Here is a 16,517-nt window from a genome sequence, read left to right as displayed (position 1 = left end):
ATTATTATTATTATTATTATTATTATTATTATTATTATTATTATTATTATTTTGCAGTGAAAGAATTTTAATAATAATAATAATAATAATAATAATAATAATAAATTTCTTTCACTGCAAAATAATCAGTGTAGAAACTGCAGTTCTACTTGGAAGTAAACCCTGCCTACACCTTGGCCCCACGTTGGAGGACGTCCGCTGCCCCCCACCCCTAAAGAGTCCTTTAGAAACTTTACTAACCCCACTCTCTCTCTTTGCCCCCTCTTTTTTCTCTCTGTCTCCCCCCTCCTCGCCAGCATGGCTCCTGTCCAGATTAAAACGTGAATGCATTCATTCAGGGGGGAGCACCGGAAGCAAATGGGGCAAAATTGCAGCACAGCATCATGGGAAATTTGCAACCCGGGGGTTTTGCGGTAGTGTACCAGAGCATAAGCAAAATGTCATTCCACACCAGACCAATCCGCGGTGAATTGGAACCAAGCCTCAATGCAAATCCTGTCAACTCACTTATTTAGCGAACTCTCCAAAATGCGAAGCCAGTAAGGATTCAGTTCAGAAGCCCTGCGGAAGTCCTACGGGAGGGGCTCCCATTGAAAGCAACCAGGTGTGAAAATACATGAACGTTATGATGTGAATTCGCATCGCTCAATCTGCACTCACCCTGGTTCTGAGCAGGGAAAACCCCGTTTGATAAACGCCAATGTGCAGTATGGCTTCACTGTGAATAAAAACCGGTTAGAGGAGCACAGTCTATTTAACCCAACAGTGTCCTTTATTCTCTGCTAATTACCTGCTAATTTTTCCCATGTTAATGTACATTTTAGAGTTTTTGTTGTTAACCGTCTTTGAGTCGACCTCAACTCATGGCTACCTTGTTGAGAAAACATCTCCCTAACCACTCTGCTCAGGTCCTGCAGGTTCAGGTCTGTGACCTCTCTGATCGAGCCATCTGACATGCAGTCTTCCTCTCTTTCTACTGCTTTCCACCTTTCCCAGCATTAATGCCTTTTCTAGTGAGCTATGCCTTCTCATGATGTGACCAGAGTACAATAGCCTCAATTTACTCATCTTGGCTTCCAAGGAGAGTTCAGGCCTAATCTGTTCAAGGACCCATTTGTTTGTCTTCGTGGCGGTCCACGGTATCCTCAGCACTCTTCTCTAGCACAACATCCCAAATGAATTGATTTTCTCTTATCCGCTTTCTTCACTGTCCACCTCTTGCATCCGTACATGGTGATGGAGAATATGATGGTTTGGATGATCCTCGCTTTATTGTTCAGTGTTAGATTTTTGCACTTTAGAATCTTGTCTAGTTCTTATTATTATTATTATTATTATTATTATTATTATTATTATTATGCTTTATTTATATAGTGCTGTAGATTTAATTCCTTCATTGCTGCCCTTCTGATTCCTAGTCTTCTCCTGATTTCTTGACTGCAACCCCCATTTGGTCAATGACTGATTTGGATGATATACAATATCAAAAGGGAGTTGCCCTACCATGTAATTCCTGTCTTTTTAGTGACTCCTTCTCAGCTGTTGCAGTAGTGTTCATGGATAGGTCACTTCACATGCAGTATGCTTCCAGGACTGAACGCATCCAGTAATAAGGGTACAAACCAAACCAAAGTTTGGCAGCCATAGAACCTAAGGTCTAGGATGGCAGGAACCAGTGCAGGCTGAAGTTACAGACATTGCTGGACTTGCATGTTCTGAATGCACAATCATCTCTCTTCCAAACTACCAGCATGGATGCTCTGCTATTATTGGCCCGGGATGGTCAAAATTTGGGTAAGAATTATAGTAATGAAAGGGTTCTTTGAGGTCATCAAGTTCAGCCCTTGATTAATGCTGAATCTTCAATTGAGGACTGAATTCAATGCAGCTACAGAATCCCTAACACATTCATCCTCCTATCCAAAACAGTGTTTCAGAGTCAACCATTTCATGGCATTAGGAAGTTCTCCCTAGCGCTTCACCAAACATCTGTCTCCTTGCAGTTTTCACCCAATGGTTCTAGTCCTGCCTTCTGCAGCATGAGATAATATGCCTGCTCTATCTTCTCCCTGACAGTCCTTCGGGAATTTCAGGGACACTATCCTGTCTCTTAGAAATTGCTCCAGGCTAGGTGGAGGCCTAAGTGGTGCTGAACTCAGATTTCAGATATTACTAGAGGAAACAAACTGAAGACACCATTCTTGGTCCAGGGATTTGGGTGATTTTATTTGTTGTAGCTGTTGTTGTGTGCCTTCAAGTCATTTCCAAGTTATGGTTATCCTAAAGCAAATCTATCATGGGGTTTTCTTGGCAGGTTTCTTCAGAGGGGGTTTGCCATTGCCATCTGTTGAAGCTAAGAGGGTGTGATTTGCCCAAGATCATCCAGTGGCTTTAAATGGTCAAGTCAGGATTTGAACCCTGGTCTTCAGAGTCATAGTCTAACACAGAGATGCTCAAACCACTATACCATGCTGTTTAAAATGCCAAGTCTATAGGTGAGAGATGGTCAGTGATTTTTGGACTAACCTCTATGATTATGCATGTGACATTCCAGTGCTGGGAACTAGGAAGTGCCTTACCAAGATATTATTACTCACAAAAGGATAAGTAAACACAGGCAAACATGTGCATGCACACACAGAAATATCATCCTATATACACACACACACACACACACACACACAGAGGTCCAGAAAACAAAATGATGAAAACCAGGTTCAGGTAAAAAAAAATCTGGAGAGAAGGAAGATTTGCAAAACAAAGTAATTTATTCAATTTCCTTGGATGTTCTGAAAAATGCTTATTATTTTAGTATATTTTGTATTCCTCCTCCTCCTCAACCCGAGTTTTGACAAAACCCAGAGATCTGGTGTCAAAGTGGAGGGCTTAAGGGATCAGGAGAGGAACTAAAAATTGACAAATTGTATTTTTAGTGTGGTTCATGCAGAGTGAGGGGAGGTTGTTAGACAACTCCCTGAAATCTCAACTCAGAGAGAGAGAGAGAGTGAGTGAGACAGACAGACAGACAGACAAACAGACAGACTTTACTATAGCTCCCAGGATCCTCCAGCCACTGACCAGATCCTCCAAATGGTAGTCTAAAAAAACAAATAAAGTTTTCTAATCTATAGGATAATACACCAATTTTAGAGAGTACAAACATGGCTGGGGCGGGGGGGGGGGTTGCTCTCTCCAACAGTGTACATGGGGAGAGACAGAGAGAGAAGAGGGAGGGTGCAGTGAATCTAAGGCTGTAATGCAGCCTCCATAAAGAGGAGTTTCCTTGCATCCTAACCTGCACCTCTGTATGATATACAGACAAAGCATCAAATACCCAACCACCTCTACCCCTCTGAACAATGGGTCTCTGAAATGATGCTGAACCCTGTGGAGATCTCTTATCATTCCTCCCCAGGCTCTGGGTAGCAGGAGCTCCCCCTGAAGAAGGAGCAGATGGCTGAGAGATACCATGACATCACACCCTTCCATGTCAGGAGAGGGGGGAGAAACAAGTGGTCTCTTTACAAATTTGGCTCCTTCCTCCCCTTGGGTCTGACCTCTGTCACCCCTGCTCCCTTCTCCGCTAATTACAATTTCTGCCATCAATTCTTCTCTCCTCAGCTTGACAACCTGATTCAGATACAACCTCCCTTCTTCATTCTATGTGGATCTAGCTCCTGCCAAAGTGGCCTAGCTGGAGGATGGTGTGGGGTGGCACCACCCCCACCACAAGTCCTACTAGATCCCCCTGTATTTCTCTCTCACACACACTCTCTTGTCCACAAAAACCCCTTCCTATCTTGTATAGCCCAGTTTAACCGTTCGTTGCAACATCCAACAGGTCTGCAATCACATCCAAAGTGGGCACGACAAATTATAAATACAAGACACGCAAATGCACACCCAATCCATGCAAAATCTGGGACAGGAACAGAATGCCCTGGCCACTGCACAACTCCCTCCTCTTTATGAAGGGGCAAGATTTGTTCAATATGAGCCAGCTCGATGGCAAACAGCAGCAAATTCCCTGTAAAAAGAACCCAGCAACATTGAGCTCAGAAGCATCCTTAAACTCAAACCAGCCCAGGGCTTAATCTACTTTATTTTAATGGAATAAGGATCCATTCTCAGAGAGGGGGAACACCGAAATTCTTTTCTGGCCAAACCCCAAACCAAGAGATACACTGGTAAGGACACTTGTGAATGTACTACCAAATACCACTAGTAGCATTTCTTCTTCAAGAGGTAGCTCTTAAACACTCAAGCACACAGTGTGGGATTCCAGCTAGTGGGAACTGAGGGACATGTTGTGTATCCACTGCCTTACATGGCTTTATACCACAAGAGGGATTACTGGGGGGCAACTGTTTGCACCAGCCTCTCCCAGTGCAGTGCCCTCCAGATGTGTTGGGCAACAACTCCTATGATCCCCAGCTAGAGATGATGGGGGGTTTTGCCCAATACACCTGGAGGGTAGTGTTTGGGGATGGGTGCTGTCACACATATGTTTAGTTATTGTCTTAATAGTGATGGTCTCTTAGGCACATTCGATTGAGGACCCACGCCCAAGGAAGGTCCTTCAAAGTGCCACCAATAAGCTCTATATGATCCTCTATAATATGATCTCTCTATATCATATATAAGTATATACAGAGAAAGATATAATATACAGGGATATATATATATATATATATATAGAGAGAGAGAGAGAGAGAGAGAGAGAGAGAGAGATTATATAGAGCTCATATATAGATATGATCATAAATTATCATATAGAGAGATGATCTCTCTATATGACTCTATATGATCTCTCTATATGAAAGATTCTCTCTCTCTCTCTCTCTCTCTCTCACACACACACACACACACACACACACCCAAAATGTTTAATAAAACCCCAACACCCCACAATCCTAGCAACACCTTCTGCTTGCAAACCTTTCTGTGCAATGATTCCTCCTCCCCACAAAACACCCTAACCTTGCCTCCATGAAAAGAGACAAAAACATCCCTGGGGCAGAGAGTGAATGGAAATAAATTCCCACAGGTGCCTAGAAGAGAAGAGCCTTTTTCAAAAGGTGGGGTGACAAGGAGAAGGGACAGAATTGAGCAGGATATTTTAGGGGTGAAATGCTGGTGGGGGTGGGAGTGGAGAAATTAGGGATGGAGCTGGCGTACTTTCTCTTCCAGATTCAGTTGTATTGGCTTGGGCTTACCAAGGGAAGGGGTGTCAGTGATAGGGCTGGAACTCTTTGGTTTGCCCATCTTCATGTTGGAGGGAAAGATGCCCTGCGGAGATTTATCTTGCCCTGCTGGAAGATGGAAGGGTCTGCCACCAAAAGCTTAATTGAATTACAGCAGGAGTGGCCCCAGGGGGAGGCATTTGCATGACAAGGGAAAGCCCTGGGGGGGGGGAATGACCTTCTTCCCTCCCCCAGCCCCACTCCAAGGCTCCTCCAGCAGCAGGTTGCCTTCACACTAAAGCAGTAGTTCCCAGCCCTTTTCTATGCCTCACACGCCTAGGAAAGGTTGGAGCAATATATAAATATACAATCATATGTGTAATACACACACACACACACACACACACACACACAGAGTGTGTGTGTGTGTGTGTATAAGATATAAATACATATATTTAATATATAATTTAATAAATAATTATATACATATAAGACATATCTATATATCTATATCTAATATTTAATAAATAATTATATATAAAATACATATAAACATGCGTTAATTATTTAATTCAATAAATAATTATATACAATGCATATATCTATCTATATATTTAATATATAATTTAATAACTAATTATATATATATGACATATCAAAATATATATTTAATATATAACTTAATGACTAATTATATATAAAATACACACACACATATATATATTTAATATATAACTTAATTAATAATTATATATAAAATACATAGAAATATAATTTAATAAATAATTATATATGACACACATATCAAAGCTGCTCTGAGAGCCTTTGGGCTGAAGGGTGGGGTATAAATACAGTAAATAATAAATAATAATAATAAATAAGATAAATAAGATAGATTTAATATATGATTTAATAATTATATTTAAATTCATACAAATACATACATTTACTATCTCATCACACCAAGGTGGGTTTTTTTTAATGGAGTGTGTGTGTTTTAGTGCTGCCTTCCAACTTTTGTAGATGTTGATCTAATTTTACACTGTCTAGAGATGGTTTTGGACTGTTTTAAATGTCATTGCCATTTTTGTTGTTGTTTTTAATGTTTTTATCTGCAGGCTGACTACTTGGGTGGCTTCTGAATCTGGGAGAAAGAAAGTCAAGCTACAAATGAAATGAAATAAATATATCAAACCAAGGCTGGCAGCTCCCATCCCTACGTTTGGAGAGAGAGAGAGAGAGAGAGGAGTCCCATTTCCAAGCGTTGCTCCACTGGGGAGGCACCGCTGAGGGCGAGCAGGCGGGGCCGAAGGAGAACCCCACCGGCTTTGACTCTCAGAGCATCCGAGGCAAAGCTCAGGCGAGCCATCCAGCCTCCGTTCATTCAGGGAAGAAAGAGGACTGGGCGGAGGAGGACTGGAGGGGGGTACGCCAAGCCTCCTCCAGGCCCTCTTTCTCCTGCCCCCTCAAAATGTTCACCTTTCCTGAGGGCGGGGGTTCCTCCTGTCTTCCCCTTTTCTTGCTGGAGTCCCCTGCCCCCCTTTTCTTTGGGGGGGGTTCCCCCCTATTTCCCCCTTTCTTGAGTACATCCCCCGCCCCCTTTCGTGGAAACAGCCCCCTGTACCCCTTTCTTATAGGGAAGGGGGTCCACCTGCTATTTCTTTCTTGGGGGGGGGGTCCCCCTTTCTTGTTTATATCCCTTACTCTCCCTTTCTTGGGGTGGTCCCTTGCCTCCTTTTTCTTGTAGGAGTTACCTGCTCCCCTGTTCTTGGGGGTGGGTTCCCCTTTTCGAGGGGTTCCCCCTTTCTTGGGGGTGGTCCCCTGTCTCCCCCTTCCTTGGTTAAATCCCCTGCTCCCCCTGTTGTGGAGACCTTTTCTTGGGTAAGTCCTCGGTCTTCTCCTTTCTGGGGGGGTCTCTTGCTCCCCCTTTCCTGAGGGGGGAGTCCCCTCTCTGCCTCTTCCTTGGAGAGGTCCCTTTTCTTTGGGGGTGTCCCCCGCCAACAAGTGCCTGGGGGGAGGGAGGGGGAGGGCATAGGTGACCCTGCCCCAAGGTGGGGCTCGACCCCCGCCCCAAGAGCCCCAGAAGCCCCCGAGACTGACCTGGGGGGCCGGCGGAGGAGGAGGAGGCCAGGGCCGCCAGGGCCAGCAGGAGCCAGCGGGAGCCCATGCTGCCTCCGAGAGCCACCGGCATCCCTGCCGCCCAGCCCTCCGCCAGAGGAAGAAGAGCAGCAGCAGCCACGGCCAGCGCCGCTCAGACAAAAGGAGCAGGAGGGGAGGGAGGGAAGAGGGAGGGCGAGGGACCGGCGCCCACCGCTGGGTCCTAGAGGCCCTCCGCTCCTGCCCCCTCCAGCCCCATGGGCCCCGCCCCTCCTCCTCCTCCTTCTCCAAGGAGGACCTTCCATCCAGAGGAGGAAAGGGAGGGCACGACCAAGACCCAGCTCAAGACCCTCCTAGAAATGGAAAGGCATCCTTCGAATGGGCTCCTCAATTCAAAAAGGACATTGAGAAACTGGAGCAGGTCCAAAGGAAGGCGACTAAAGTGGTGAAGGGTCTGGAAACCATGAAGCCCTATGAGGAACGCCCCTCTAGGGAGCTGGGGATGTTTAGCCTGGAGAAGAGAAGGTTAAGAGGTGATATGATAGTCCTGTTTAAATTATTTGAAAGGATGTCATATTGAGGAGGGAGCAAGCTTGTTTTTGCTGCCAGAGAATAGGACCGGACAATGGATGCAAGCTACAGGAAAAGAGATTCCACCTCAACATTAGGAAGAACTTCTGAGAGTAAGGGTGTTCAACAGTGGAACACACTCCCTCGGAGTGTAGTGGAGTCTCCCTCTTTGGAGGTCTTTAAGCAGATGCTGGATGGCCATCTGTCAATGGGGATGCTTTGATTGAGAGTTCCTGCATGGCAGAATGGGGTTGGACTGGATGGCCCTTGCAGTCTCTTCCAACTCTATGATTCTATGATTCTATGTCCTGCACCCAACGGAGGGCTTGGTAGAACTCCTCCTGGAAATGGAGGGCATTCATGAAAAAAAAAAGGAATCAAAGCTCGAGACCCTTCTGGAAATGGAAAGGGAGGCTTCTGAATCAGGCTCCCGATGGAAGACACTGGGGAATTTCTTCATGGAGAGAAGGGTGAAATGGAGGACATGCCCTGGGCAAGGAGGACGCCTGCTCACCCTGGGCTGGATGTCCTAACCACAAAGGAGGACAAGGCCCCACAAAATGGAGGACCTCCCCAAGAAATGGAAGGCACAACCAAATCAAAGCTGAGAACACTCATGGAAATGTCTTGCTTCTTAGTCATGCTCCAAATGGAGGGCATTGTGAAATTCGTCATGGAAAATGGAGGGCATTCATGACAAATGTGGGACATGACCAAATCAAAGCCCCACACACTCATAATAAGTTTATCACATGAGGGACAGCGGGAGTTTATGCCATGAATATCCCAGAAAAATTGCATAAACCTGCCATTAAAGTGGTCACAAAGAAGCATTAACTCACATCTTTTTGCTTTCGGGATTTCAGCAACAATGCATTTCTGATATTACTATATTTGCACAATTGCATGTGATAATCATTCGCTCAATTACCATTTTTGCTTTAATTGCAGGATGATTTAAATGCACTTTAATCTCTCTTTAATGCTGAAATTAGCCCCAGTGTGATAAACTGGAGAGAAATATTGCATGCTCCTTAGTCATGCACCAAATGGAGGGCAATGTGGAATTCCTCCTGGATAGAAGGATGAAATGGAGGGACATGGCCTGGAATAGGAAGAAAAGTCTGGTCGCCTTGATCTTGGAGCACCCTTGGGGCTACTCTGGGAGAGGGAAGGTGGCGGCAGAGGAGAGGGGCCAGGGATGGGAAGAAAGAAAAGTGAAGGGAGAAGGAATGGAGAAGCAAGGAAGCATCCCAGGGAGAAATACTTCCCTCTGTGCTTTGATTATCTCAGAACTCCTCCTCTTTGTTAGTTCTTTTAAAATCACTTCTTTTAAAATGGTTATCATTCTAATAATCAGTAATGCCAACATGTCCAGTTCAAGTTCCCAGTAAAATGTCCCAGTAGCTAAGGTTTGTTGTTGTGTGCCTTCGAGTTGGTTCCGAATTAAGATGACTCGAAGGCAAATCTATCATGGGGTTTTCTTGGCAAAATTTGTTCAGAGGAGGTTTGCTGAGGTTGAGGCAATGTGATCTGCCCAAGGTCACACAGTGGTTTTCATGGACAAGTGAGGAATCAAACCCTGCTCTCCAGAGTTGTAGTCCAATGTTCAAACCACTATGCCATGCTGGCTGTCTAGTCGATAAGGCAAATTTGTTTAGATATGCAGATGACACAATACTACTAGCAGAAAACAACCAAGACCTGGAACAATTACAAGTCAAAGGAGAAAGTGCAAGGGTAAGCTTAATGCTCAGCACTAAGAAAACAAACAAACAAAAATGTCCATGGAAGATCTACAAGAATTCATCCTAGATAACATGAAAATTGATATAGTCAAAGAGTTCTCATACCTTGGATCAAATATTGATGAGAAGGGAGATTGCAGTCAAGAAATCAGAAGAAGACTAGGATTGGGAAAGGCAGCTATGAAAGAACTGCACAAGATCCTAAAGTGCAAACAGTAAATTTAGGATTATCTAAGACATCATATTCCCCATCACCATGTATAGATGAGAGAGCTAGACAGTGAAAAAACTCAATAGGAAGAAAATAAATTCCTTCAAGATGTGATGCTGGAAAACAGTGCTGAGGATACTATGGACAGCCAAAAAGACAAACAAATGGGTCTTGAACTGATCAAGCCAGAAATCTTGGAAGTCAAACTGAGGCTAGATGATCAAACTGAGGCTGTCAGTTTTTGGCCACATCATGAGAAGGCATGATACGATGGAAAATACAATAATGCTAAGAAAGATAGAGGGCAGTAGAAGGAGAGGAAGACTGAACACCAGATGGATAGGCTCAGTCAGAGAGGTCATGAGTCTCAGCCTTCAGGACCTCAGCAGAACAGTAGAGGGTAATGGGTCTTGGAGATATCTCATCCACAAGGTTGCCATGAGTTGATATCAGCCAAAGGCAGTTAACAACAACATATAAAAATAATGATGATAAGATTTATTTATATTTCCCACCACTCCCTGCGGATCGAGGCAGGATTACAACAGAGATAAAAAATATAAGAAAGCATAAAAACATAATAAAACATATATTAACCCCTAACCCTCCCACCATTACAATTAGTAAAATTCAATAACAGTTAAAAATACATCAATAATATAGCTTCAAATAAACAGGATGAAGTGGGCAGATTGAAGGCAGATGGGGCTATGTTTCTTTCTTCCTTCCTTTCTTTGGGAGGTCCGTCTGGGAAGGCCCACCAGAAGAGATCCATCTTGACAGCCTTTTTAATGACAGCCTTCTAAGGTGGTGATAAGATGGATATCTTAATTTGTTGCTGTTAACTGCTGTTAATTCAACTTCAACTTAGATGGCAACCCTATGATTAAAAACCTCCAAGATCCCCCCCCCCCCCCGGTCATCAATTGGTCTGCTCAGGTCTTACAAAGTGTCCTGGCTTCCTGGATGGATCATCTGTCCTAAAAGAATGCCCAACAATAATTCAATATAATCTTAAAAGAGGGCAGATTCTGCTCATAAGAATTTATAGGGGACACGGACATTATCTGGACTGATTGCAGTCCCATATGCAGTCTGCCCAAATGTTTAGTTGGTGCAGGAGTGGATTACAAGCTTTCTTCTTTTGAGCAATGCATGTATGTGGTTCCCTGCCTCTTTTCTTTTGCCAGTAATGTAACTGGGGATTTAGAGAAATGGTTTGGCCGGCCAGGTTCATTTCACCTCTTATGGTGCCTGTACATCCTGAAGATGTTTCAGTGAAGCCTTCATTACTTGTTTTGATCAAGCATACATTTACAGCTTTAGACATTGCACCAAACAGCAAACAACTTGATTTGATTTGATTTATAGCATGCCTTTCTTCCCAGATGGGACCCAAGGCGGCTGCCCATTGTAGTTCATTTGAGTTCATTTGTATATTTGTGGATTATCTGATCTTCAACAGATGGCTGAGCACACTGAAGTCGGGTATAGTTTTTCCCAATCAATCAACTTCCTCCCTGCTGCCAGCCAGCATAGCATGAGTGTTAGATTGGCACACCAGGGTTTGAATCCCTGCTCAGCTGTGGAAACTCACCAGGTGACTCTGAGCAAGTCATGTTCTCTAAGCCTTAGAGGAAGCCACCGGCAAACCTTCTCTAAAGAAACCTTGCCAAGAAAACCCTAAGAGGATTCTACTCAAAAATACATAACAAGGACTGGCTAAAAACCAGAATGGGTCAGAATGAGTCATTGTTGAGTGAGATTGATACCAAAAGTATGGACATATTTGGGGGATGCTTGCAAACAACACTTTAGAACTGAAGCATGTCAAAAATCATGCTTTTATTGACCATTTAAGTCCCCAAAGCCATTTAGAACAGATTGGAATGGGCTAGTACTGCAGCCACAACATTGTGAGCTCAATCCCAGAAGTTGACTCAGCCTTCCATCCTTTTGTTCGCGGGTAAAATGAGTACCCAGCTTGTTGGGGACAATTGGCTTACAGATTGTAAACTACTTAGAGAGTGCTTAGTTCACTATAAAGCAGTATAGAAATGTAAATGCTATTGCTAAAACACCAGCTTCCAACTAGGCCATTCCCACCAAATTCACCAGCCATGCAAGAAAAATGATTGTCTAGGACCCATTCTAGGTGCAGCATCTGTATCCTGCAAAACAGACTGGAAAGAACATCAGTTCACAAATATCAACCCTCACCAAATTTCAGTCACTTACCCAGGCCCTACATAACAACTCTAACTGAAACAGAAGTTCCCTTTTTTTCTACCTCCCTGCTCTCATAAGTCCCTTGTTTCTCTCCCTCCCTGCTCCCAGAAGTCCCCCATTTCTCCCTTCTTCCCAGGCCTTTCCCCCCCTCCTCCACCCCCAACTTGGGGGCTTCCCCCCTCTCCCTCCCTCCAGTCCTGCCATCAAAAGACTGACACCCGGAGCACAAATGGGAACAAGAATCATGCCAAAAAACCTCATGCTTACTCTGGAGTAAGGTAAATTTTGTTTGAAATGGGGACGAGGGACCTTTTGGGATCGATTTCTAACATGCAGCCAAGTCAGATCAGAAATCCAGTCATTCCTCCAATGGGAATGAGCCCTTTTACTTGCAGTTTTCATCTTTCACCCCACCACATACTGGTTAGCATTTTATAGGTGCAGGGTTCACCAATCAGGTGAGCCTAATAAGTACCAAACCTACAAAAAACAATTAACAAAAGGAACTAGATAACAAAATTAGGGTGCCATGCTGAAAAAGCACAAGTGAACTTTTCTCTGTGCTAAATAAAAAGCCCATATTTAATACTTGATTACATTCACCGCAGTGTGATTTTTTTAAAAAAAACTTTTTTTCCTAGGAAAAGTGTTATTCACGAGATAAGAAAGCAACGTTTCTTGGTCTTAGCCTAAAAATATGTACAGGTAAGTCAGCAGAACTGTGATCCTGTGCATATTTATTAGGATGTGTGCCTTGTTAGTTTTGCTTACCAAACTTGAGGCTATCATACATATCATTAGATTACATGACACATTGGAAAAATGCTGGAAAAAGTAGAAAGGGTTAGGAAAAGAGGAAAACCGCATTACAGTTGGATAGACTCAATCAAGGAAGCCAAGGCCCTAAGTTTCCAAGACCTCCGCAGAGCTGGTAATAACAAGGTGTCTCGGAGGTCTCTCATTCATAGGAACATCATAAGTCAAAACCATCTTGACAGCATGTAAAACATTAACAAATAGTCAATTGAAATAAGTTACACTTGCTTCTTAGTAAATATACTTAGGACTGTGCATCCACCCCTTTTGTTTTTGCAGAAGAGGAAGTGAGACTGACAATCGCTGCTGAATTTGTGTTCAGTACCATGGCAGACATAACAGTAACGAAGAAGATACCTCTAAGCATGATTCTTCTCATTAACAAATAAAATAAATAAAATATATTTTTTATTTCTATCCTGCTTTTTGCCAGGCAATCAAAGCGGCATACAACAAGCTAAAATATATACATATATACATAGTACCCCCCTTAAAACAAGATTAAACAATATAAGATTAAAACTAACATGCTAAAATCCAATTAATCCAAATAATAACCATGGGCAGAGTTCGCTAGATAGGAAGTCTTATTTGTGGCTGAGTATTTTATTCCAGGAAGGCCTGCCAGAAGAGATCTGTCTTAATGGCTTTTTTGAAGCTCTCTAGATTGCTAACTTGATGGATTTCGTCCAGCAGGTCATTCCATAAATTGGGAGCTGCTGCAGAAAATGTCCTCTGTGAGGTTGCCGTTAATCTGGTCTTTAAGGGCTGTAGTAAATTCCTCCCAGAAGACCTGAGTGTACGGAGCGGATTGTATGGAAGCAGGCGATCCCTTAGATAGGTTGAGCCCAAGCCATGTAGGGCTTTAAAGGTGATAACCAACATCTTGTACTGTGCCTGGAAACTAATAGGCAGCCTGTGGAGTGACTTCAATATTGGTGTTATATGGTCACTCCTTGCTATTCCTGTGACCAACCTGGCTGCCATATTCTGTACCAACTGGAGTTTCCGGACTAGGCACAAGGGTAGCCCCATGTAGAGTGCATTGCAAAAATCAAGTCTTGTGGTTACCAGCACATGTACTACGGTTTCGAGGTCACCCTGTTCCAGGAAAGGGCGCAGTTGGCATATCAGCTGAAGCTGATAACAGGCGCTCTTGACCGTCGCATTCACCTGATTCCTCATCTGAAGTGATGGGTCAAGTAGCACCCCCAGACTGCGAACACAGTCCTTCGAGGAGAGCGTGAGCCCCTCTAGGATTCGAGGTTGCAGCCCAATACCTTGTTTGGGGGCCCCTGTCATAAGTACCTCTGTTTGGATTCAACTTGAGTTTGTTTTCCCTCATCCATTCCATTACTGCCTGAAGACACTGGTTGAGGGGAAAGATGCCATCTGTCGTCGTTGCTGATGACCGGGACGTGGAGAAATATATTTGGGTGTCATCAGCATACTGATAACACCCAGCCCCATATCCATGGATGATTTCTCCCAGCAGCTTCATATAAATGTTAAATAGCATTGGGGAAAGGATGGCACCTTGAGAGACACCACAATTAAGCTCTGTTCTTGAAGAGCAACTGTCCCCGAGCATCACCCTCTGGAACCTGCCTGAGAGGAAGGAACAGAACCACTGCAAAGCAGTGCCTCCAATTCCTAACTCTCTCAGGTCTTCCAGGAGGATGTCAGATCTGTTGTATCAAATGCTGCTGAGAGGTCTAGCAGCACCAACAGGGTCACGCTCCCTCTGTCAATGTCTAGACGAAGGTCATCAGTTAGAGCGACCATGGCAGTCTCCACCCCATATCCAGTCCTGAAGCCCATTTGAAATGGATCAAGAAAATCGGCTTCATCCAAGGCCATTTGCAGCTGAAGAGCAACTGCCCTCTCGATCAACTTGCTCAAAAATGGTAGATGAGAAACAGGCCTATAATTTCTCATGTCAAGGGAGGGTTTTTTTCAAGAGCGGTCTAACAAAGAGGATGGTATATGACCCTCCCCTAGGGAAGCACTGATGATACGTCTAAGAAGTGCCATCATAGAATCATAGAATCATAGAGTTGGAAGAGACCACAAGGGCCATCCTGTCCAACCCCCTGCCATGCAGGAAATCTCAATCAAAGCATACCTGACAGATGGCCATCCAGCCTCTGCTTAAAGACCTCCAAAGAAGGAGACTCCACTACACTCCGAGGAAGGAGTGTGTTCCACTGTCGAACAGCCCTTACTGTCAGGAAATTCCTCCTAATGTTGAGACATCATGGGCAGGGATCAAGAGGGCATGTTGTCTTTTTTATCTTTCCAAGGATCTTGTCATCAGTACTTACTAGCTCAAACTGATCCAGTTTAATCTCATAAATTGATTTACTGGATACCTCATTAGTCGGTTTTGCTTCCACATTGGCATCCAAATGGGCTCTTATTTGAGAGATTTTGGTGCTTTCTGCACCGCCATTTGGGACGTCCTCCGGACGTCCCATTTTAAAAAAGGGGCATCTCTTACAGACGCCCCTGGGCCTAGTACGGACTCCGTCCGTACAAGATGGCGCCGGCCCTTCTACATGGCCGGCGCCATCTTTGCGTATCGGACGCTGAGCGTCTGTACGCGTCGCGCCGCTTGTGACGTAGCGAGCGCGCCCCTGGCGCCTCGCTACGTCGCAAACGCGATGGAAAAAGAAGCTCCATTTTGGAGCTTCTTTTTCGGTCCGCGCGGGAGTCGGGCCGTCTGAAGGCTCCGGCTCCCCCGCGGACCTACTGGCGGTGGCGGCAGACCGCCGCAAAGCGGCGGTATGTACCCCGCCTTTGTCTGCAAAATAGTTGTTGAAAGCATCGCAGTAGGCCGTTGTTGGGTTAAGTAGAGGGTTCTGGGTAGATGGCCTCACCATCAGTTCCCTCATCACCATTACTGAGTGACCTCTGACATTTAAGATTAAGGAGTTTAGGATTTAGGATTAAAGAGTAGGATTCCTAGCTGAGATGGCTCCCAGCCATGAAGAACTGACCACCGTGGAATTTATCACACTCCTTACCTTCCGCTCTGCTCCTGTCGCGTAAATGTCACCAATCTGCGATGGGAGCCTCCTGGTGGGATCACGGATAGCGCAACGCTTCCGTTTTCGTCATGGAAGTGTTATCGTGTTTTTAAAAGGGCGCTTTTTAAAATAACGATTTAATTCACCAGGAGGCTCCCATTGCAGATCAGTGACGTTTACGCAATGGGAACAGAGCGGAAGGTAAGGAATGTGATAAACTCCCATGTCATTTATTATTATAATAAAACAAAACATTGAAGGTCAAGGCTACCCAGTGGATCTGTGTCACATAACCTAAGATCTGAACCTAGGTTTTTCTCAAATTGGGATGTGAAATAAAATGTTGGACAGTGGAGTACTTCACTTAAGAGTGCATGCCAGCCATTCAACTAACCCTCTTTCAGGCTTCTCCATTTCATTTCCTCTCAGCACCTATTTTCCATTTATCCTCAAAACTGTCAGTCAGCATCCTAGAGCTTTTGAACCTACCCATTTGTCTTTGGCTTGATTTGTTTTTCTTCCCACTCCTAAACCCATTTCTTTCAGTTATTTTGTGTCTTCTCCCCCTGCCCCCCCCCCACTGCTGATAAACCTTGAAGTTTCCCTAAACCTGCTACTAACTAATTTGCACAAA

At 44.3% G+C, this 16,517-nt stretch overlaps 1 protein-coding gene across 1 annotated transcript in view; it reads right to left on the bottom strand.

The window, feature by feature from the left end:
• Positions 1–7,420, bottom strand: part of TMEM132A (transmembrane protein 132A) — a 20,003-nt gene extending 12,583 nt beyond the window's left edge. The window contains exon 1 of the mRNA XM_042459158.1: positions 7,284–7,420. Coding sequence (XP_042315092.1) covers positions 7,284–7,374 — 91 coding nt within the window. The 5' untranslated portion in view covers positions 7,375–7,420. The remainder of the gene's footprint in view (positions 1–7,283) is intronic.
• Positions 7,421–16,517: the final 9,097 nt, after the last annotated feature.

The sequence above is a fragment of the Sceloporus undulatus genome, chromosome 1 (genome assembly GCF_019175285.1).
Source record: "Sceloporus undulatus isolate JIND9_A2432 ecotype Alabama chromosome 1, SceUnd_v1.1, whole genome shotgun sequence".
Classification (NCBI taxonomy): Eukaryota; Metazoa; Chordata; class Lepidosauria; order Squamata; family Phrynosomatidae; genus Sceloporus; species Sceloporus undulatus.
This window is presented reverse-complemented; position numbering and strand designations above follow the sequence as displayed.